Genomic DNA, 23,452 nt, shown 5'->3' with positions numbered 1-23,452 from the left:
GAGAGAGAGAGAGAAGAGAGAGAGGAGAAGAGAGAGGAGAGAGGAGAGGAGAGGAGAGAGAGAGAGAGGGGAGAAAGGGGGGCACGGAAAAAGGAGGTGGTGGAGAAGGAGGGGGAGGAGGAAGAAACGAAAAGGAGCGAGGAGAGGAGGAGAAAGAGGAGGAGGAGGAGGAGGAGGAGGAGGAGAAAGGCGAAGAAAAAGAGCCGGAGCCGGGAGCCCGGAGCGGGCGGGGGACCCGGAGAAAGGGCGTTCCTGGCGGCGTCTCCCCTCCTCTTTCTCAGGTCCCTCGCCGGGCTCCGGCGCGGCTCCCTGCGGGCGGGCGAAGCTGGGAGCAGGGTGGGATTAGACGGAGCAGCCCCGCCGCCGCCAGCCGAGCCGAGCTTGGAGAGGAAGGCCGGGTGGGGTGGGGGGGGTCCACGGGGTTCCCCTCCGTCAGCCGCTCCGGGCGCCCCTCGCCTGGGTCTCCGCCCTCCATCTCCCCCGACGTCGGGCCGGGAGGAGCCGGCAGCAGCGGGAGCCTCCCGCCTCGGGCGCCCCGCGATCGCTCGGCGCCCCGCGACTGCAGCCCTCCACCGCCCCCCCCCCCCGGGCCTCCGGCCGGCCCCGGCGGGGCGCCCTCCCCTCCCCCTCCGGCGCGCAGGGGCCCCGGCCCGCTTCCGCCCTCCGGGGGCTCCGCAGCCATGGGCTCGGGGCGCGTGTCCGGGCTCTGCCTGCTCGTCCTGCTGGTTCACGCCCGCGCCGCCCAGCACGGCAAAGCAGCGCAAGGTAAGCCTGGAAAAGAGGGGCGCGGGGCGGGTGAGGGGCGCGGGCCGGGGCGCGATCTCCCCCCATACAGGGGCAGGGCAGGTGCCGGGCAGGGCTGCGGCGCTCTCCGAGTGCCCGACACCGGCGAAAAGCTGGAGGAGCCACGGGTAGCTGGGGCCGGGGGTGTGTGTGTGGGGGGGGGAGATGAGTGGAAAGTTCTGGGGGGGCGGTGGGCACCTCCCAATTCTGCCAGACTTCACTGCCGCCCCCCCTCCACACCCCCACCCCAGCATCTTCTACGAGACTTCTCGTCCTCCCGAGTCAGAATCTCCTCTTCTCCCACACCGTGCCAGAAACTTCAGTCTGTGGCCTGGGGAAGGAGAACTTTTCAGTCTTCGCCCTCCCCTCCCCTCCCCTCCTCCCCGCCCCGCCGGCACAGTCAGAGGATTTGAAGTTGCTATCTTATCAGTGGGGGGGAAAAATGTTCAAGAAAAATAGGATCTTTGGTGGAAAATCCAGCTCTGTCTCGGTAGGGATGGTAGGGGGTTGAAGAGGAGAATTCTTGTGACTGGCTTGTGGCAAGAATGTCCTGTTTCTGCTCCCCCCCTTTTTTTTTTGGAGGGAGAGGGGAACCTCTTTCGTCCAGCATGGCTTTCGTTTCTTATCATAATATTTATTTATTAAGGCCTCGGGGTTTCCAATTCCATTTAAATCCAGGTCAGAGTGGTATTAAAATAACAAAGTAAAATTCCAGGCTGGGGAGCTCTGACAGATCCCTCTAGGAATTAGCGAGACTTCGAGGCCCTCCTCCTACTCCAGTCCCGGACCCAGCCCAAAGCCCATGGCTTGTCCAGTCGCAGGGCTGTGCTGGCAGAATTCGTGCTGGCATCCCTGAGTTCTCTGGGGACAGATAACCCTCTCCCCATTGTGTCCTCACCCAGAAGAGATTTATATGGACAGAAAGAAAACTGCTCCTGGCAAGCTTTTCGCCTATTGTCCCTGGGGCTCCTGAAGCTAAGCTAGCCGGGGTGAGGCGGTGGCTGGGCCAGAAAGAAAGTTGAACTTGGGAGTTGGGAAAGCTTGATTAGTCTGGCAGTCAGGTCTTGGTGTCCCCTCTCTCCTAAAACACTGGCTTTTCAACTAACCCTTTTTACCCCTCCTTTAACCTGCCTGGTAACAGAACCAAACACGGGAGACCCACAGCTGTCAAAGACCAGACCCCAGCCTCATCCTCTCTCTACCTCAAACAGCCTCTGCTCCAGGTCTGGTTCCAGACAGTTCACCCTCCCTCCCCTCCCCCCCCACCCCCACCCCACCCCCACCCTGGGAGCAGCCCCTCTCCTCACTGTGGATTTGCTTGTGTTTTCATAAACAAAGCTGGCTTTTGTAGTGCCTGCTGACTTGCTCATAACATGGAATTAGCTGGGGAGTTTAGTCTGAAGGAAGGAACAGATTTCATGCAGTAATCTAGAGACAAGATAAGGGCCTCTTTCAAGTTGGAGCCAGTGTCTGTAGTGGTCTAGAGAGACTGGGAGTAGGGGCGAGTGGCTGGGGGCTAAAGGAGAAGCAGTGTATCAAAGGGGCCCTAAGGGCAGATGGAGACCCCCTAAAAGGGAAGGTATCATCAAGCAAAGCTCTGGAGCTGAAGATCAGCCCATATTCCAGGGATAAAAGAAGTCAGAATCTCTTCAGGTTACTCCAGGACACCCTCTTTCACTGGATACCTTACTGGGTGCTGGGTGGGGGGTAGCTGCTGGATGGGGGCTGTCCCCAAGGAACTTACCCACTAATAGAGTTGCTCTCTGCCTGTCTCGCCACCGGGACACACCTGTTCTGACTGGGCTTGCAAGAACCTACCTGCTTGCTTACTGCCTGCCTTCTTTGCTTTTCTTCCTTCCTTTTTTCTTTTTTCCTTCCCTCCCTCCTTCCCTCCCTTCCTCCCTCTCTCCCTCCCTTTCTTCCTTCCTTTTTTTTCCTTTTTTTCTTTCTTCTTACTCCCTCCTGCTGCTTTCCTTTCCCTTTCTTTCTCCCTTCCCCTTCCTTCCCTCTATTCCTTCCCTCCCTCCTTTCCTATTTTCCCTTCCTTCCTGTTCCTGAGTCTAGCTTGGCACAGAGTGGAACCTCTCATTGACCCTGCCATTCAGGAAATCTATAAACTCCCATTTACCAGAGGTTGCTTAACTAATCCACACGCTTGCTGAATTAGAGAGAGGTCTTTGGCCCAAGCTTGCAAGCAGATGCTGTAGGACGGATGGGCAGCCCTGCCAACTTACAGCGTGCTGTGGGCTTCCAGGACACCTCTCTTGCCCTTCAATATATCTTCCAGGTATCATCAGTGCCAGGAGGTGTGCTAAAGGCCACATGCTTTTAAACCATGCTCTACAAGTCTTTAACATAAAAATACCTTTGAAGAGAGTTACTCTAGCTCTGGGGAAGTCTATGTTGCTGGCCTTTTTTTTTTTTTAACTAGAAAAGCCAAAAGTCATGTGGAATGAGATAGTGGGTAGGGACAAGGATGTGAGCTGTAGGTGTGAGGGAATGTGTGTGTGTGTGTGTGTGTGTGTGTGAACATAGCTGGGTGGCTGCATCTGCTGTAACTTAGTCATTACTGACATGAATGCTGAGTGTGTACGAGTGGGCGTGTCAGCTAGTGGGACTGGATGGGGAGTGAGTGAGCTTGAGGGTACATGGTTTTGAGTGTTTTTCAAGTGCCTGTCTGTGTATCTTAAAGTAGACAGACAGGATAACCAAGATAATTGTTAACTTAAAAGCATTAATTTGCTTTGCTTTTTTTTTTTTTAAGGTGGGGGCAGCGGTGGTTCAGGAGAGCTAATCCTGGCTGGGGGCTCAGGTTACAGCTGAATGAAAAAGGCTCCCAGCCTCCAGGGAAACTCTGCCTCAGGGCAGACGCTGCGGGAGCCAGCTCGGCCCCTTTTCGTTTTACCTGGTTGTTTTCTCTCCTCATTAGGGATAGAGTTGTGCTCAAGTCATATATTTACTGGTTCCAAGTAACACCATTCCTGGGGCTGAGAGTGTTCATCTGGCAGCAAACAGTGTCTCTCTGTCTCAGCGCGTCTCTCCGGGTCTCTGTCTGGGTGTTTGTGTCTCTCTCTCCCCCACCCCTCTTCCTCTTTAATGTGGCTGTTTCCTCTCCTCCCTGCTTCCCTGGGCTCCTGTGGCCAGCTCTTACAGTGAGGGGACTGTTCCTCCTAGCCCCTCCCTCCAAAATATGAAATGAAAACCATAACCGTGGCAGCCGGTGAGGGGTGGCTCCGTGGGTAGCCAGCTATGGCCTGTATCCCATCCGGGCCATACAGGAGAGGGGGGGGGCGGGTGGAGAGGAGGCGAGGGAGAGGGAAGGGGAGGGGGGAGGAGATATACCCCACTCTTGGATTCTGATCTTTAATTAGCACCCCCCCCCCCAGCCCCATCCCTACCTTTCTTTTTTTTCCAGAAGGGTAGAGGGAGGAGGGGACTACTCAGAAATTCCTCAGGAATCCTTTTGACCTCTTCTTCTCTGGGTGACTGGCTCAGGTGGTCGGGGAAAGAAAGCCTGGGGCCCTGAGCGAAGAAACTTTTCCACCCTCACTTCTCACCCCTTAAGTGTGTGCAGGGTGGGGTGAGAGGGAGGGGTCTGGAAGACCATGGGGCCACACTGGCTGCAGGTAGAGCTAGGAGAAAGTTATCAGCAAGCTGCAGACTTGTTTTCTAGAACCTTTTGGAATCCGAGAGCATGAGAACTGGTTTGAGTCATGAGCAGCCAGGACCTGTTGTAAAAGGAGCTGGTCCTGGTGTGAATTTGGGAATGTGAGGTGTGCGTGTGCATGACTCAGTGTGTGTGTGTGTGTGTGTGTGTGTGTGTGTACGCCTGTGCTTGCGTGGTGCTCCGGTGAGAGGAAAAAGGAAGTCGGGTAATATGCGTTTTGTTTTCATTGGAGGAGTAAAGTAGAGAAGTGGAATGGCTTGGTCCAGCGCCTTAAGTTGAGGACGGGGGATGGGAATGGATGGCTTTGACCCTCTAGAAAAGATGGAGGTGGAGGATCGGCTGCCTGATCCCACCCCAGTCCCCGCTCCCAGCTCCTGTGTCCCGATGTGGGCCTCCTTGGCCATCCCATGCCTCCAGCACATGACCACTTACAAGAAAGAGTCCCTGTCAGGGCTGGAAACTGCAGAGCTGCTGGGAGGCTGGCACTGCCTGCAAGAGGCCCAGACCTGGGGACAGCTTCTGCAGGAGTCTGGGAGCAGGAAGCCTGCTGGCCTTGGGGAGAAGGGGAAAAAGTCAGTCCAGGGTTCCTGGGAGGCATGACTAGCTATTCCCCTGAGCTAAGAGGGGACATGATTCCTTCTCTGTCTGTAGACTGGCCACACGCCTCTTCCCAGGCCCACACCCTGCCTGACTCTGGTGGTGCTGGGGACCCTGATGCCAGGGGCTTGGACAAATATAGAATCTGAGCATTGGGGCCTCCGAGGAAATTCTCTTCCTCACTTGCAAAACCAGTAGGGCCCCCTTCCTGCTGGAGAGCTCCAGTCCTGTAGCCAGGCTATGCTGGTTACTCTCCGCCTGACCCTGCTCCACTTCTTCCTGCTTGGGTTTATGGCACTTGGTTACTTTTCTTCCCAGGGCCCCAAGTACCTGATAGTTCTGTGTCCTTATGTGGGCATTTGCCCCTGGAAAGAGCCACAGGAGAACCTGCGGTGCTTGTCTTTGTCATTGTCCACCCAACCAATTGGGAGGTTAAGCTGAACTGCCCCACCGCCTGGGGCTCCACCTCACCCTCTCCCCTTTTCCATCAGGGCTTGCTTTGGGGGTAGAAATTGGATGGTATGGTTTACTTGCTGCACAGACAGGATGATGACACCCTAAATAGGGCACTGGGACCCTTGGCTCACCTATGGTTTTTCCCTGCGGCTGGAAACCATAACCCTAGAGAGCTGTGGGGTTTGGATTTCAAGCCTGGTGCCAGGAGCTGGCCAGGACTGGCCACTGACAGCGATGAGCTGATGGAGGGACCTGGGCCAGGGCTGCCGGGCTGAAGAGTGATGCAGGATGAAGACACAGACTTAAGGAATGCCTGGTTAAGGGTGGAGTGTGAGGGTATGTGGGCACTGGCAGGGGGAGGAGGGGCTCGAAGGAGGGGCACTTAAAGGGTTGAGCCTGGGGAGCAGGTTTACAGAGAGTACGTCTTTACAAGTTTCTAATTATATTTATTTGGAGCTTTCCTCTGGCGGTTTGAAGCTGTTAACAGCAGGAACCGGTGTCCCTTGTGTTTGTTTTTGTTTCTAACCAGCTGCTCGGCCCCAGTGTAGTGAATCCAAGGGCAGGCGACACCTGCGCACTACCGCCCCACCCACCCCTTCCCTCTTACAACCGTGCGAGTCTTGACTCCCTGCCTGGTCCTGCACCCCGCTTCTGCTTCCCTCTTCTGATGCCCAGATGTTCTGCCTCTGTCTGTTCTAGAAGATAGTGGGTAGTGTAGTTGGAAGACCTGGGTTCTGGCTTCATGCTGGCGATTTGTTCTTTCCTGAGATACCCTCACTCAGCTTCAGTTTTCTCATCTGTCTAATAAGAGATGCCCCTCCCTCCCCCATGAGGATTGAAGCGCCTGAGACTCATTGTCCCCAGCATTCCATCACATAGATCCCATAAGTATGGCCTTTGAGTTTCCTGGGACTGCCCGTCACAGGGAGCAGTTTGTGGGATCAGGGGAGAGTGGAGAAGCTTCATCTCTGAGGGAACAAACAGGGAGAAAGGATGCTCCCATCCACTCACCCATCCATCTGCTTTGCAGATACTTCCAAAGTGCCTTTGATGGATTATTTGTCTTGTTCACGACAGTGCTTGGCATGTTCTAGGTGTTCAGTAGTGTTTGTTTGAATGGCTGGATGCATGTGCAAAACTCCATTCCCTTCAGAAATTCAGAAGCTGTAGCCCTGAGGAGTGTACAGCATTGAGTTCAGCATGAAGCAAGCATCCAGTAGGATCCTGGGGAGACTAATGGAGAGGACCAACAGCCTAACCCGTTTGCAGAGCCCTTACTGTATGCCCGGGCACCCTGAGGAGCCGAGCACCTGGGTGTGAGCTCTCAATGCTCATGGCAGCCCCACAGGGAGAATGCTGTGATTCATATTCTAGGAGAGCACATAAGCGCGAGTCTAGACCAGGACCACACAGACTTGGGCAGGCCTGCTGTTTGAACTGCTACTATGTCACTGCAGGACTTTTAAACCATGCTGTCAGGTGGCTAGCCCCAGATTTCTTCCCCATTGGGGCAGGTAAATCATCCACATTCCCTGAGCTGGAGAAGGAAGATAGACAGCAGCTCTGCCTCCCCTTGAAGGTCCCCTTGTGGTGTGGCTGAGGGGGCCCAGAGACATTTTCAGACCTTCCCAGGCATTCCAGTGTTCAGCCAGAGTTGAGACCACCAGTCTAAGCCAATCCATAGCTAGCAGTGCTGACTGCTTTGCCGGCTAGTGAAGGGTTGTGCGCTGGAAGAACGGGCTGAGTGCTCCGCCGAGGCTGCCCAGTCCTCCGCAGAGGCTGCTGGGCGCGTGCGTGCTGTGGGGAGCCGTGAGGACAAATTCTGGCTTGGCGATGGTGAGAGGGAGCGCTTGGAAGAATGAGCTGGCAACGGGGAGAGATGTTGGGGATAATTTAGAGTCTTGTTTCACAGTTCTCTGCCTTAGGCCTGTTTTGTTTCAAAAGCTTTCAACCAAACAGTTGAAAGGTCCCTCCTCGACTCTCGTGCCCAGCCAAGTGAGGAAAGCGGAGCCCATTACACGAGAGAGCTTCAAAGGATTCGCAGAGCAACTCAGCAGGAGTTGCAAATAAGTGGAAGCAACTGAGTTGGCCAGGATCAGGAACTTGCCAGAAATGGTTCACTGGGAAAGCTTTAGGGAAGATAAATGTGTATGTGAGGCAGGGGGTGTTTCTGTTGCCAGTACTGGGGCTTGAACTCAGGGCCTAGGCACTGTCCTTTAGTTTTTCACTCGAGGCTCGTGCTCTACCACTTGAAATACAGCTCTCCTTCAGCTTTTTGATGGTTCATTAGAAATAAGAGCCTCACGGACTTTTCCTACCTGGGCTGGCTTTGAATCACAATCCTCAGATCTCAGCCTCCTGAGTAGCTAGGATTTCAGGCGTGAGCCACTAGCACCTGGCTGGGAAGACAGTTTTGAGCCAGATTTGGAGAGAGGCTGGAAGGAGAGGAGTATGTGAGTCCAGTGTGAGTGTGAAGAACACGTGTGTGTGTGTGTACATGTGTGTGTACACATGTGTGGGGAGAAGAATGGTGAGGTATTCCAGAGAGAATGGGATTAGGGTGGGGGGAGAAAATCTTCCTAAGCACTCAGCTGGAAAGGGCTAAGTCTGCAGGCAGGGTGATGAGGGAGACAGGTAGGACATCGGGGAAGACTGCAAAAGCCCTGGGCTGAAGGGTCTGAGGTCTCCAGCTTTGCTGGGTGCTGCTTCACGGGCCCCTGTAGTACAGGGAGCGTTGACTGGGAGGAAGAGGGAAGAACTGGGAGCCCAGGGAACCTTGATGCAGGCCCTAGTGAAGCATCCGCAGATTCGAGGGGCTTCTGTGTAAATCTCGATGCCTCTGGGCCTTGCCAAGGCTACCCTCTACTTAGAAGTAGAGCAGTGCTGTTCACCGATTGTCCTGTCCACCAACATAGCCACTGGCCACATGTGTCTATGGAGCATTAGGCCTATGGCTGGTTGTGAACTGAGGAGCTGTGTTTTAAGTTAAAATTTTAAATAGTTACCTGTGGCTGGTGGCTGGTGTCTGTTGCGGTGAATGGGTCCGTGCTCCAGCTTCATCGTCAGAGCTGGCCGTTTCATAGTATCCATCCCAGGCTTTCTGCATCTGGGACCTGCTGTCTATCTCTTGTCTCCTTTATTAGGCAGTTGACACAAGTTAATCTCATCAACTGCTCACACCTCCTATAGAGAGGTACCGTCATCCTCATTTTAAAGGAGAGGAGCTGGGCATGGAGGCACAAGAGTGTAATCGAGCTACTAAAGAGACACAGGAGGAGGATCAAAGCCTGAGACCAGCCCTAGGCAGAAGCATAAAATCCTGCCTGAGAAGTAAGGGCGTGGCTCATTCTGGAGCACCTGCCTAGCCAACACGAGGCCTGAGATCCAAAACGTAAATAAAAATTAAAAATGAAGGGAAGGAGATTAAAAGAGAAGAAAGGCTTCCCTAGAGAGTGGTAAAGCTGGAGTTTTAGCTGGGAGTGAGTTTTTAATCAGTGCAATCTCATATTAAAGAATAGCCGGTTTAAGCCAGGCGCCGGTGGCTCATACCTGCAATCCTAGCTACTCAGCAGGCTGAGATCTGAGGATCACGGTTCAAAGCCAGCTCGGGCAGGAAACTCTGTGAGACTCTTATCTCCAATAAACTACTCAGAAAAAGCTGGAAGTGGTGCTCTGGCTCAAGTGGTAGAGTGCTAGCCTTGCATATAGAGAGCTCAGGGATAAAGCCCAGGCCTAAGTTCAAGTCCCAGGATTGGGAGGGGGGGGGGGAGAATCAAATACCTACCCAGGCAAGCCCCAGTGTTCAAGCTCCAGTACCATCACATACACACACCCACGCCCATGTAAATATGTACATACACATATGCGTACACAGTTATGTATGTGTGTATATATATGTATTTAGTACCTTAAGGATTTGGATTTATTCAGTCTAGCATAAGGCCTGGGAATCTACATTTTAAGAAAGCCCCACCAATTTTACAGCCCACAGACCTCAGTTGGAAGTCAGAGTGGCTTGGTTTCTAAGCCTATGTCTGTTACAGGCGGGATGCTACTTGCGCAGTCCTTGATTTCCTCATCCACTTGTAGAAACAGATCTTCCTCACACCTTCCCGGGTCACGCAGGTTCTTAACCCTGGTTACACAGCAGTGTTACCCGGAAGCTTCAGGGAAAAAAAATACTGAATGCAACGCGAGGCTCCAGCCCAGGCTGGCTGGCCAGAATGTGGGGACTTGGGCATCCCTGGGGGAAGCAGTCTCTGATATGCAGCCAGGGTTGGGGATACCCTTACCTTATCTCTGAGGCCCAGGGCAGACTTCACATCTTGTCCATACCTGTTAACTTGTCTCTCCTTTTGGCTGGGCGGAGTCACCTGGAGTCACCCCCAATATGTCTTTCACAAACTCCGTTTCAAATGAGCAAAACATTCTTCTTTATTCACTTCAGCTTCACAGGAACCATACTTTTGCCCTAGAGTTCAGAATCTTTGGCTCAAAGACGCTTTCCTAGGACCTTTTTTAACTAGCCTCACTCTCATGCCAGGTCTGGGGAGGACTCTTTCTTTGGTGTAGCCGTGGGTCCCACAGAAGCTGAGGTGGTGGAGGGCTGGGCTTGCATGCTCAGCTGAGGCAGAGAGGGCTGCACTTAGCATGCTGGGCTTCAGGTGGCTGGTGCTCACTCCTGCGAGGTCCTACTCCCTCTACAGCTGTTGGCAGCTCAGGGATCAAGGAAAATCCGGGGTCGAACTTTATTCCTACATGTTAAATTGAGATCCCTTTGTACAACTACTTAAAGATCATAATGATGATGTTAACAATAAAAAGAACTTTGTTCCTCTAAAATTTCTGGGTGCCAGGGTGGCAGATAAAGGGGCAGGCCTTGTTTTTGTTTATTTGTTCTTCTGAGATAATCTTAATAGGTAGCTCAGGCTGACCTCAACACTGGAGATCCTCCTGCCTCAGATTCCTGAGTGCTGGATTACAGACATTCGCCATTGTGCCCTATAGCAACAGGCCTGTTCTAAAGCAGAATTCTGAGGCAAATGAGGAGCCCAGTAATGCCAATCTCCCTTTCTTCATTCTTTAATTACCAGTGACCATTAGACACTTCTACCTTCTGAAGGTCACTACCCCCATGCCACTTCTTCCTCTTCTTCCTCCTCTTCCTCCTCCTCCTGGTGGTGGTCATGGGGCTTGAACTCAAACTTGGGCTCTATCCCTGAGCGATTTTGCTCAAGACTAGTGCTCTACCACTTTGAGCCACAGCTCCACTTCTCATTTTTGAGTGGTTAATTGGGGAGTTTTCTGCCCGAGCTGGCTTCGAACTGTGATCCTCAGATCACTCCTGAGTAGCTAGGGTTACAGTTGTGAGCCACCTGCTGCTGGCTAAATCTGCTCCTGAGGAAGTAAACCAATTCACACTAGGTTGATGGTTTCTAATCATGTTAAGTATGTTAGCCAGTCCTGAGGGGTTTTGTTTGTTTTGAAGTCAGGGGAGTGCTCCAAATGACAGTTTAGTTGTCACTTGGGATTAGGCATGCGTGAGGACAGTGGGGGTTCTTTCTGAATTCCTGAAATTACAGTCTGCTCTCTGGGAAAAAGCAAAGGGCTGTGGGAGGAGGCTGGCTCTGTTTAGAGAAGAGAGTATTTTACCCACCTTCAAGCCCCACCCCCATGAGGACAGGGAGGAGGTGGCTAAGGTGGTAGGCTGCTAAAGGCCTGAGTCCAAATCCCCAGCATGGTGGGTAGGAAGGGGAGATTTATGTACCCCATTCTGCCTCTGTCAGATGTGGATGAGTGTGTGGAGGGGACTGACCACTGCCACATTGATGCCATCTGCCAGAACACTCCGCGGTCCTACAAGTGCATCTGCAAGTCCGGCTACACGGGAGATGGCAAGCACTGCAAAGGTGAGGTGGGCAGGGGGGCAGGGGCAGAGCAGGGGCACCACTGCCACAGCCTTGTGCTCACCATACTACAGGACCCTAAAGCCTGCAACCCCCTCTGGCCAAGGGTGTGGAGGAAAGGGTCTGCATCTTCTCCTAGAAAGCACGGAGTTCTAATTCACACCAGAGCAAATCCACCATTGAGGCCCTGGTGGAATAGTACACAGCCATGCAGCTGGCTGGGGTGAGCTGAAGCCTTTACCATTAGATAGAGACAGACAGTGTGCCCTAGGGGAAATGCCCCTGCACTTGCGCGCGCGCGCGCACACACACACACACTCATCCTTCTTTCCCTGATCATTAAAGCAATACACACTAATGTAGCCTTGGGATATTATTTAAAAATTATGGAGTATCGGTGGGACTTCAGTGGATATATTTGCTAATTCCTGCTGGCATTGCTTGGTGTCTGGGGAGAGAGGAACTGGTTCCAAAAGGTTATCAGAATTAGAGAATACCTAAGTCCTTGATACAAAATGGCATAGTTTTTGGATATTATTTACATAATCCTCCTGTAGACTTTAAATCATCTCTAGATTATTTACATTACCTAGGTTATAGAAATATCTGGCATACTGTATTGTTTAGGGAATAATGACAAAAAATCTGTACATGTTCAGTAGAGACATAATCTCTAATTTGAATTTTTTTTTTTTTGGTCAGTCATGGGGCTTGAACTCTGGGCCTGGCACTGTCCTTCAGCTCTGCAGCTCAAGGCTAGTGCTCTACCACTTGAGCTACAGCACCACTTCCAGTTTTCTGATGGTTTACTGGAGATATAGAGTCTCACAGTCTTTCCTGCCCGGGCTGGCTTTGAACCACAGTTCTCAGATCTCAGCCTCCTGAGTAGCTAGGATTACAGGCGTGAGCCACTAGTGCCCAGCTCTGAATATTTTCAACTCATGGTTAAGTGAATCCGTATGGAGACCATGGATACAGACAGCTAACCTGGCAGGAACCGTAACAAAGGTTTTACCTTTTGACTGAGATTTCATTTTACCCTTTGGGACTCATTCAAAGGAAATTGAGCTGGACTCCAGTAGTTCATATCTGTAATCCTGGCTACTCAGGAGGCTGAGATCTGAGGATTATGGTTTGAAGCGAGCCCAAGCAGGGACAGTTAGTGAGACTCTTATTTCCAATTAATCTCTATCACTTGAGCTGTGGCTCAAGTGGTAGAGCACTACCTTTGAGCAAAACAAAAAAAAGGCTGAGATAATGCCCAGGCCCTGAATTCAAGCCCCAAGACTGGTACCAAAATCACAAATAAAAAATCCCCAGCAAAATGGCTTATAGACTATGAAGGTAATTGTACACACACACACACACACACACACACACACACACACACACACACACACACACACACACACACACACACACACACACACATTTTTTAAAGCAGCCACAAGGCTGAGCCCAGGGGCCAACAGCAAGGTACACTGGTGGGCTTAGCTGTCTCCACTTCTTGTTGCCCACAGATGTGGATGAGTGTGAACGAGAGGACAACGCAGGCTGTGTGCATGACTGTGTCAACATCCCTGGGAACTACCGCTGCACCTGCTATGATGGGTTCCACCTGGCGCACGATGGACACAACTGCCTAGGTGAGCGAGGGGGCAGCACTGCTGAACGGGTGTCTTGTTGGGCAGCACTGCTGAACGGGTGTCTTGTTGGGCAGCACTGCTGAACGGGTGTCTTGTTGGGCAGCACTGCTGAACCGGTGTCTTGTTGGGCAGCACTGCTGAACGGGTGTCTTGTTGGGCAGTACTGCTGAACGGGTATCTTGTTGGGAAGGAGCTGGCTTCAGCATTTCCCAGACAAGAAGGAGAAGTGTTCAAAAAGTATTCCTCCAAGAGAACAAGGTCTGGCTGGTGAGGACACCCCTATATCTGGAAAAAGACACCAGGAGAGATGCTGCTAGAAGTACCACAGGGCAAGGGCCAGGAGAGGAGAAGAGTAGGTTTGGCCTTATTGGGTAATGCAGGGTGGGAATCTGACTTGGTTCCCGATAGATCTTGATTCTGCCACTTGCTGCCTGTGCAGCCTTGGGTGAGTGAGCTAGTCTTTAGGACTCTCAGCTTCTCTGTCTCTGAAGTGGACGTGGTAATAACCTGCTCAAAGGCTGATGGGTAGAGCATCTCAAGAGGTGTGAAGAGCCCTGTAAAATGCTCGGCATCTGACAGATGTGATCAACAGGAATGGCGAGGATAAGGATGAGAGGCTTCCCTGGCTCTTACAGGCTGGTTTCCTCCCAGCTCTTCCTGTGTTCTCCACTCTCACCTTCTCCACACTCCTGTGGCTTTAGGCTGACCTGATCTCCTTTGTCCTGGCACCTGGATCTGATGTACGGCATCTCTAGGGGACTGAACTCCCTCACCTTTGGTCTCTGTCATTTTGGAAGATTACTACAATCAATTAAATTCTTCCCCAAGCAGAGTATCTGGAGCCCATAGCAGAAAAGGGTTTGAGATTTGAACCGTCTCTCAAACTCTCTCTGGTGTCAAAATAGAAACAGGACACTGGAAGCATAGAACAGAAAATGAAGAGACGCCAGAAGCAGAGATGCCTCAAATCAGCCTGGGCCCCACCCAACCTCACTAAAGCAGATTGATGACTTGTCCAAGGCCCTGCTTACCCAGGAACCTCCTGAATACCCAGCAGCTTCTAAGCGCCACACCCATCCTGGGACTCAGGCCTCCAGTCCCTCCTGGTCCCTTCCCAGCATGGCCATCTCCCCTGCTACTTCAGCCCCTCCCCTCCCTAGTCACCCCAAGGGGACTCTTGTGAGACTCTTTCAGGAAGAGAAGCTGGGGCACTGGAATAGGACAGGGAGTACTCACAGAACTGGGAACATCAGCATTGAGTTCTTTAGTTTCCTTTGACCTTTGGAAACACCGGATTTCTCATCAGATCCCATGTTTTCAGGAGAAGCAGCAAGAGGGAAAGAGAAGGAATCAGTATGGAAAGGAGCAGGTCAGAGGTCTTTCTTGACCACCTTGAAAAAGCTGTGTATGCTGTAAGCCTCAATTTCCCCATGGAGACCTGGAAGAAAGAACTTGGCTAGAATATCATAGCCTGTACAAGGTTGGAACAGAAGGAAGAAAAATAGAATGTAGGGTGAGATAGAGTAGGAATAGAGGGCTGGGGTGTAGCAAGTGATAGGTAGAAACAAAGACTCCACATGGAAAACACACTCTGCAGCTTTTCTAACAGGTACACTTCTTAGGGAAGAGCCAACTAGATCTGAATCCCTTCTGTCCTTGGCCAGAAAAGGAAGACCGGGTTCTAGGCTTCAGCAAGGAGGATGGGGAGAGAGGGTAGATGAGGCCCTCAGAGCCCAGATTCTCACTGCTCCTTTGGCCTCCAGTCTTTCCTGCCTTCTGGGTCAAGTCAAACAGAGGAACTGTGGATGTGGGAGGGAAGGAGCTGGCATGGAGACGGAATCAAAGTGTTGAAGTGGGAGCCCCAGGATGAGCTTGGCTGTGGGACTTGGGGAATGGTGATTTCTGGGACCTCTTTACCCTCTGCCATCTAGGGTGTAGTCTGGCAGCTCTCTCTCCCCCCTCCTCTCTGCCAAAACGGCCAGACTTTGTTTTGTTAAACCAAAAATAGGAGAAAAGCTAAGCAATATGGCAGCAAGCCAAGGCATGGGGAGGAGGGGAAGGGTAGAGCTATAGCCTGTCCACAGAAACAGTCCCTGTCCCAAGAGGAGACATCATGGGGTGAGACTCAGCTGCCATCCTCTGTGCTCTTTCCTATAACCTCAGCACCATGGCCATAGCTCTAATGACAGGGCCATATCCTGGCTGCTCATTGTAACCAGCCACTACCTCCCCCCCCCCCCCACGCTTACCTCTTCCCAATAGATGTGACCCCAATCATCCTCTTGCCCTGGTTCCTTCCCCGATCTCTGCCCTCAGACCCAGTTTCTACCCTGAGGGCCAGGAAGGCAAGTCATCACCAAATGTCTCCTGAGGTCTACTGCTTCGTTCCCAGCTCTGGCCTGTTCACACTTAGGAATATTAGCTGACGATCGAGTGAGAACTGCCTAGCCAAGCTGGGAATGTGACTTAGTGGTAGAGTGCTTGCCTAGCATGTATGAAGCCCTGGGTTTGATTCCTCAGTCCCATATACACAGAAAAAGCCAGACGTAGCGCTGCTGTGGCTCAAGTGGTAGAGTGCTAGCCTCGAGCACAAACAGGCTCAGGGACAGTGCCCAGGCCCTGGGTTCAAGCCCTAAGATTGGCAAAAAGAAAGGAAAGGGAAGGAAGGAAGGAAGGAAGGAAGGAGAGAGAGAAAGAAAGAAGGAAAGAAAGAAAGAAAGGAAGGAAGGAAGGAAGGAAGGAAGGAAAGAAAGAAAGAAAGAAAGGAAAGAAAAGAAAGAAGGAAGGAAGGAGAGAGAGAAAAAAAGAAAGAAAGAGAACACTGCCTAGTCTAAGGCGGGACTTAGGTGGAGGGGGAGTTGAGTTGGTGACTACACCCCATGGACCCACCAATCACTTGTCTTGCGCAGATGTGGATGAGTGTGCGGAAGGCAATGGCGGCTGTCAGCAGAGTTGTGTCAACATGATGGGCAGCTACGAGTGTCACTGCCGGGAGGGCTTCTTCCTCAGCGACAACCAGCACACCTGCATCCAGCGGCCCGAAGGTCAGCCCGTCCCCCACTCCCCTGCCCTTCCCGAACTCTGCCACCTCCTCCTTGTCCAGCCCACAACTCTGAAACCCCAAGGCCTCCCTGGACAGAGAAACATCTGGTGAAATTGGTTTGGGATGGGGGCTGTAGGGGTTAGAGCTACTTTGGGGTGTTCTCTAGCACAGCCCTGAGACTCCCACTTCTGTGAAAGAGTTCACCCAAGTATCCTCTGTGACCTGGACCAAGAAGGCCGGGTGGAAGAGTTGGGGTATTTGTTGTCTGTTTCTGTGGCTCAGCATATGCTCAGCATGCTGCCCTAGTGTGTGGCCAGAACTAAACAGTGTTTGTGGCATCATGATTATCTGTACCAATGACTTCTTCCTCACAGTGTGGATTTGATGGCTGTTTCTCTTCCCAGGCTTGAGTGTAAGCCCTTTGAGAGAAGAGATCATGGGCTGGGAATGTGGCTCAGTGGTAGAGTGCTTGCCTAGCATGCAAGAAAGCCCTGGGTTCAATTCCTTAGCACCACATAAGCAGAAAAAGGCAGAAGTGGTGCTGTGGCTCAAGTGGTAGAGTGCTAGCCTTGAGAAAAAGAAGCCCAGGGACAGTGCCTAGGCCCTGAGTTCAAGCCCCAGGTCTGGCAAAAAAAAAAAAAAAAAAAATGCCAAGAGAGAAGAGAATCATTTCTTAGATGTTTCTAGATCTTTCCTTATTCCCAAATTCCTAGCATAGTGCTGGACAAGTCTTAGACACAGTGTGGGCTGTTGGAAAGATAGGGAACCCATGTTCTTTCAGGTGGCTATTAGCACTCATGAAGCCATCACGCAAAATAGCACGGCACCCTGCTTCCTGGCACTCAGCTCTGTGGGCCAGACTGGAAGCCTGGGATGGGCAGATGGGAAAAGATATGCCCTTCTCTGGGTTGCAACCTTGCCACCTCCTCCACTCCTCCCCATTTCCCAGGTCTCCTCTTTGTTCTAATCCATCTAGGCCTCCAGGGTACAAACAGCATCTTCTCTTCCCTTTTAGAAGGAATGAACTGCATGAACAAGAACCATGGCTGCGCCCACATTTGCCGCGAGACCCCCAAGGGGGGTATTGCCTGTGAATGCCGCCCTGGCTTCGAGCTCACCAAGAACCAAAGGGACTGTAAATGTGAGACATTGGGATGGGGGGGGGGAGGGTGGAGAGGCACAAGGGAGAGAGGAGGGGCCTGGGCGGCAAGGGGATGGCGCTGGGAGGAAATGGGGTGTGGGGGAGCTGTCTAGGAAAGAGGGCCCCATTTCCAGTTGTGGAGCCCCGTGAGGCCCAGGAGAAGCGAGCTAACAGGCCTCCTGCCCTCTCTGTGCAGTGACCTGCAACTATGGCAATGGTGGCTGCCAGCACACGTGTGATGACACGGAGCAGGGCCCCCGCTGCGGCTGCCATGTCAAGTTTGTCCTCCATACCGACGGGAAGACATGCATCGGTGGGTGAGGTCAGGGGAGAACTCAGGCTACCTTGTGATGGGGCTGGGGGGTGGGGCGGGCCCCAGGGAACTGTGGGGAATGAGGAATCCTCCCTCCCATTGCGGGCCCCAGAGGACTTGTGAGGGAATGAAGGCCCAGACAATGCCAGCTCTATGAGGAGCAACGAGACTGAAGGACATACTTGCCCTTCTTCCTCCTTGACCAGCCCGTGCCTTCCTCCACCTGCCCCGGGAGCCTTACCACACCCTCTTCCTCCCAGGAGGCCATTACCAAACTGGGAATATGATGAGCAAAGGTGCTGGCTGACCAAAGCTGAGGGAAATAAGGCAGGGGAGAGCTGGAGAAATCAGCTGATGAGGCCCTGGTTGGATGGTAGTGGGAGCTGTACCTGTCAGGACTATGTGCAGGATCCAGTGCTCTTTCCTAGAACACCCAGTGTTCTAGGAAAGAAGTGTGTGTGTGGGGGGGGGGGGATGGTCCTAGCTCCATGTGTCTCCTCTATGCTTTCCCTCCTCACTTCCGCCCCACTCCACCCCATTTCCTTCTCCCTCTGCCTCAGCTCCACCTGTAGCCTGCCCACTGCCTCACCTACTAGCTAGACCTTTTATTCCTAGGCCTTAACTCTCCCCACTAGCTACCCTAGATGAGCATAATTCCTTACAGTTAGTTCTTAATTCCCTCAGTCTTTAGGTCTTGAGTGCTGAAAAGATCCTGGAGCCATTTAGAGAACATAGGGAGAGCTATGGCTGGGGGTGAGGCTGGATCTTGGGCCAGGCAGGGGTGCGCTTGCTCCGTGGGCACAGGGTGTGCATGCAGGGCCATCCATCTGGTGGGCTTTACTGGCTGAGAAAGGAGAACTGTGGGCACAATCCTCTCTGAATTCCTGTGTGTCAGAGATGTGGCATTCAGCTTAAGAACCAACCCCCCCTACACACACATACACACACACATATTCAGAGATCTGTCACCTTCACTGAAGATATTAGGATGGGGGACAGATAAGTACTCTTACAAGATCCCCTTAGGCATCTGTTACAGAGACATGCTTCCATAATTGAGAAACCTGCATACCTTCCCTCTCTGCTCCTCAGAGACCTCAAAACATGTTTAGATCTTCATGTTGTCTTCTTGGGCTGGGCTGGTTGTTCTAGCTCCTTTCATTCTTTCCTCACAGGTCTAATTCTGCTTTCAGGCTCCCACCACCCCTTGGACGGTTAGATGTCCCTAGAGTCTTCTCCTCCACCCCTCAATATGCATGCAGCTGGAGTGGTAGTTATGGCTCTAATCCTAGCACTTGGGAGGCTAAAGTGGGAGGAAAAAGAGTTTGAGGACAGTCTTCCCCATTAAAAGACTCTCCTCTAATAAAAAAGAAAAGAGTCAGACAGCGGTAGCTCATGCTTGTAATCCTAGCTATTCAGGAGGCTGAGGTCTGAAGATTATGGTTGGAAGGCAGAGTAGGCAGGAAAGTCTATGAGACTTTTATCTACATGGTTTAAGTGGTAGAGTGTTAACCTTGAGCAAAAGTGCTCAAGGATAGCACCCAGGCCCTGAGTTTAATAAGCCCCAAGACCAGTACCAAAAAAAAAAAAAAAAAAGAAGCTGCATGTGATCTTTCCCAAAGAAAGCTGGAGGCCTACAGGTCAGAGGCCTAGATTCCTCTCTGGTTTCTTTCTGTTCAGACATGGATGCTTGACCTCTTCTCTGAGACCCCTTGGGCCCACCATGGCAAGTGATGCAGAGAGAGCGAGCGAGGGTGCTCTAGTACTTAGCGCTATGTCCTTTCCTGCTTCCTCCCTTGGCTCTGATAGCATGCGGTTCATATGCCCTACATCTCGTTCTCCCCAGCCTTGGTAGAAGGTCTCCGTTGTCTGCGCCCATGAGAACGCTCAGCTTCAGTGGCGAGGCTGAGCGGGCAGTGTGGGGAACTGAAAAGCTGGGCACCCTTTGAGATCTGGCTGTTCCTAAGACTTGCCTTGCAGGCCAGCTTTGCCCTTGGCATGCTGGGTGGTGTTGAGCCCACAATTGCCTGTCTCTGAGACTCAGTTTCTCAGGTTTTCAGTCACTGGGGGGAAGCTTGGCTTCTTTGGGGACTTCAGGTAGGAGTGTCATGAGGGTTCCAGGGCTCAAGGTATGGGGCTAGGGGTGTGTGCCTGCCGGGTGGAGGAGGCCTCGGGGAGGGAAGGCACCTGCCCAGCATCTAAACAGCTTTTTTACAATGTCAAACAGGGGAAAGGCGGCTAGAGCAGCACACCCCCCCTCAGGCCGTTTCTAATGGTAAATATGTCTGCTCTCCGCTTGCTCTCACTGGCTTGCTAGGGGAAGGGCTAACCGCTGGGGCTCCCACTAACTGCATGCCCGTCTGAGCCCAGCCCCACTGAGCCTGTCTGCCAGCAGAGCCTCCCCCACCCCCACCCCTGGCAGCCCAGGCACTAGGCCTATCTGGTGATAGCTGGCCTGGGAGCCTTTGTGTTGTCCTGCTCTTCCTCTTCTCTCCCTTTCCTTCCACTTCTGCTCGCTTCTCATCCAGCACCACCTTCTGATATCCCAGGCTCTTCCTAGCCATCTGTCCCAGCTTGCCGCCACCACACAGTCTACGACCCAGCCAGGTCCCTCTTCCCCTCCGTGCCCACTGTGCCACGGAGACGAGGGTGTGGTAGGATGAGATGCCATCCTCTCCAAGGGCCATCTTTCTTGGGTTCTTCCATTCATCAACTCACAATCAGCATCGCCCATCATGCTCCACCCCCTTCCTGGTTACGAGGGTGGCATTGGAGTTCAGGCAGACCAGTGTGTGGTATCGAGGGACGGCTGGTGCACACAAAGCAGGGGCAGCTTATGGTTTTCAGCCTGAGATCAGAGAGCTGCCCCACCCTGCTGCCCTGTCCAGCCTCGCCCATGGTCTCCCTGCTCTTCAGGCTCTTAGGTCAGAGCACTCTTGGGGGAGGAAGCTGGGCTTCTGGAACCTGAACTCAGGTTCCTTGGGGTCCTGAGAACCTCTGAGAGAGACTAAGAGGAAGAGGAGGGGCAGTCCCGCGGGGGTTGTGGACCTGGAGCTGAGCATTTGAGGGCCCAGGATGTTACCTGGGACCCGCAGCAGCGCAAGGCATGCCGTCCCAGTGGTGACAAGGAAGGAGGGCTGAGCATCAGGAACTTTCCTCATTCGTTTCCTGATACTGGGAGCTGCTATCCAAGGCTTCTTTTGGAGGCCTTGGAGTCTCTAATGGGAGAATTCTAGACACCCCCACAATAGGTCCACAGTGTCTCATGTCAGGGTCTTGAAGTGGTAGGTTTTGTTTTTGTTGCCCCTTGCGGCTCCCTGGCTGCTGGTTAAGGCTGCTTTTCTCTGGCTCGGCTAAGGGAAACCCAGCAGCTGATGGGGAGCATGAAAAGAGACCTCACTGCACTAAGACAGTTGTGTCTTGCTTTTCCTACCCTTCCTGGTCTGGATTCTTCTCCTTTGGCCTCTCCCCTCCTCTGTGCAAAGGAAAGGAACACAGCAAGGAGCCAGCCTCTCTCCAGGTGGAGCTAACAGCGGGCTGGGAGGAGTTCAGAGGGGAAGGCCTTAGTATTTGTCTTCTCCTGTAGGCTGGGAGGGCAGTCCCGGAGCTGGGATCTTTCGTTAGCAAGCTGGTCAGGGAGCCAGGGGAGCCAAATGGATGAGCGTCCTTCGACCGTCCTGGGGACCTCCAAACTCCCTCTGGCTGACCCACCCACAGGAAGAGTGTCCCACCATGACCCCAGCTACCCCACCCCCCCTGAGCTGGTGGGACAGGGAGGAGGACACCCCTGCCTGTCCCCTCTGATCCCTGGTGACCAGAAGCCCCCTGTACTTAGCTCCCATGGTTCCCTGCTTCCCCCTCCCCCGCCCTGAGCACATTCCTGCCTGACAGCCCTGGCTTGTACCTGCCTCACTGCTGTCCACCTTGTTCCAATCAAGCAGGGGGCAGGGCAGCGGGCTGCTTGGCTGCACTGGTGAGGGGCTGGGGGCTGGGAGCCTCAGCTTCACGCTGCTGCTGCTGCTGCTGCTGCTGCCACCGCCGCTGGAGCACAGGGCGGCCGCAGAGGCCTTCCCTCAGGACCCCTGTGGCCTCCACACCTTGAGGCTCAGATTCTTCTAAGTGAGTAACCCCCATCCCACCCTCTACCTCTGTCCTCCACAGAGACCTGTGCTGTCAACAATGGAGGCTGCGACAGTAAATGCCACGACGCAGCCACGGGCGTCCACTGTAGCTGCCCTGTGGGCTTCATGCTACAGCCAGACCGCAAGACCTGCAAAGGTAAGGGCTCCAAGGGGGAGGGAGCATGGACAACCCCCAGTAAGGGGCTAAAGCTGGGTCCAGAGATGGGGTCGTTAGGAATGGAACCACACCTCCTCCATCCCTGTAACAAGAGCCTAGGACGAGGCCAAGGGGTATCTGGTGTCCCATGCTAGTTCATGGGGCTCAAAGGCGCCTTCTGCCCCTCCTCTCTGTTGCGTCTCTACTCTCCTCCCTGGCTCCCTGGGTGGGGGAAGAGGGTTGCCCCAGCCTTCTTAGTCAAAGAATATATCCTTCACGTTAGTCCCACATTTGTTGGGAGGATACTTGAGTCCCCCAGCTTTTTGGGGGGTGGGGGGGTGGGGAGAGGAATTGTCAGTCATGGGGCTTGAACGCAGGGCCTAGGCACTGTCCTGGAGCTTTTCTGTTCAAGGCTAGTGCTCTACCACTTTGAGCCACAGCTCCACTTCCAGTTTTCTGGTGATTCATTGGAACTAAGAGTTTTACGGACTTTCCTGCCCAAGCTGGCTTCAACCTGTGATCCTCAGATCTCAGCCTCCTGAGTAGTGAGGATTACAGGCGTGAGCCACCTTAACTCTTTCCTCAGACCTTCCCAGTGGGCTCCCAGAAATGACCTCCCTTTATAAAGGCTGTCCAGGCCCCGGGAGAAAAGGACAATAGTCAGGTGCATGGCTACAGGGTTCGGATCCCGGCTCTGCCTCTTCCTAGTTCTGTGACCCTGAGCCACTCGTGTCCTGCCATTGTGTCTTCGTTTCCCTATCGTGTTCGCCTTGCCTTGCTGCAATGAGTGTTTTATGTACAAAGTCCTCAGGGGAGAGCTTGGCACTTGCATGTATATTTGTCGTGACAGTAATACAGAGTTGTCCATTCTACTTCTTTTCATCAGCCAGGTCTGAGGGCACAGGGAGGAGAAAAAGAGAGGGTTGCCATATTGAAAATAGTGATTCATGGGGCCCGTCCCCTAGTCACAAGGAGCTGGGGCTCCTTTGTGTCTTTTGGCCCAACAGCTGTGGGAGGAGGGGAGGGGCTGGGGCAGCAGGTCAGCCAGCCTGAGGAGGAGGGGGAGGAGGAGGAACGAGGTTTCCTGCTGGGAAGGACTGTTGACAGGTATGCCAGGAGTGACAGGCAGGGCTGCCCTCCCTGCCCCTCCCCTCCAGGAGGGGTGAGTAGCCTGGGTCCTGTCTGCCACCAGCTCCAGGAACTTGACCTCAGGAAGGAAGCTGCTCCCACCCCCCACCCCTTCCCTCTCTAGTGCTGAAAGCTGCCTCAGGCCTGAGTCTCTCCAGACTTCCCCCTGTCCAGCCCCCTGCCTGGCCCCTGCCTCCCCCATCAGCTACCCAGCCTTACCGCCTCTCCTGGAAGTCCTCCCTGCCTGGCCCTGTGCCTGACTCCTCCTCCCTGAAGGCTGCCCCTTTGCGGTGAGTCCTTTGGACTTTCCACCTCTCCTTAGCCCACTACTCAGCATTCTTGATTGGACCTTTGGCACAGGGGTAGGGGACAGGAAGGAGATAGTCCTTCTTGGGCCTAGCCATCAGCTGGAGAGCCTGCCCTGTGGAGCAAATGCCCACCTGTTCACACTGCAGAGGGTTCCCTGGTGGCCTTTGGTCTGGCTCCTGGACCCA

At 53.3% G+C, this 23,452-nt stretch overlaps 1 protein-coding gene across 2 annotated transcripts in view; it reads left to right on the top strand.

Moving 5' to 3' along the window:
• The first annotated feature begins 680 nt into the window (after positions 1-680).
• Positions 681-23,452, top strand: part of Scube3 (signal peptide, CUB domain and EGF like domain containing 3) — a 33,668-nt gene continuing 10,896 nt past the window's right edge. Inside the window, exons 1-8 of one of the 2 annotated variants that reach the window (XM_042684159.1) lie at positions 681-765; positions 11,290-11,412; positions 12,930-13,055; positions 15,965-16,099; positions 17,114-17,239; positions 17,436-17,552; positions 19,780-19,827; positions 21,714-21,830. In XM_042684159.1, coding sequence (XP_042540093.1) covers positions 681-765; positions 11,290-11,412; positions 12,930-13,055; positions 15,965-16,099; positions 17,114-17,239; positions 17,436-17,552; positions 19,780-19,827; positions 21,714-21,830 — 877 coding nt within the window. The remainder of the gene's footprint in view (positions 766-11,289; positions 11,413-12,929; positions 13,056-15,964; positions 16,100-17,113; positions 17,240-17,435; positions 17,553-19,779; positions 19,828-21,713; positions 21,831-23,452) is intronic. The other variant, XM_042684160.1, reaches the window with a different exon arrangement.

This window comes from Dipodomys spectabilis, unplaced genomic scaffold, assembly GCF_019054845.1.
Source record: "Dipodomys spectabilis isolate Male_0828 unplaced genomic scaffold, ASM1905484v1 ptg000085l, whole genome shotgun sequence".
Classification (NCBI taxonomy): domain Eukaryota; kingdom Metazoa; phylum Chordata; class Mammalia; order Rodentia; family Heteromyidae; genus Dipodomys; species Dipodomys spectabilis.
This window is presented reverse-complemented; position numbering and strand designations above follow the sequence as displayed.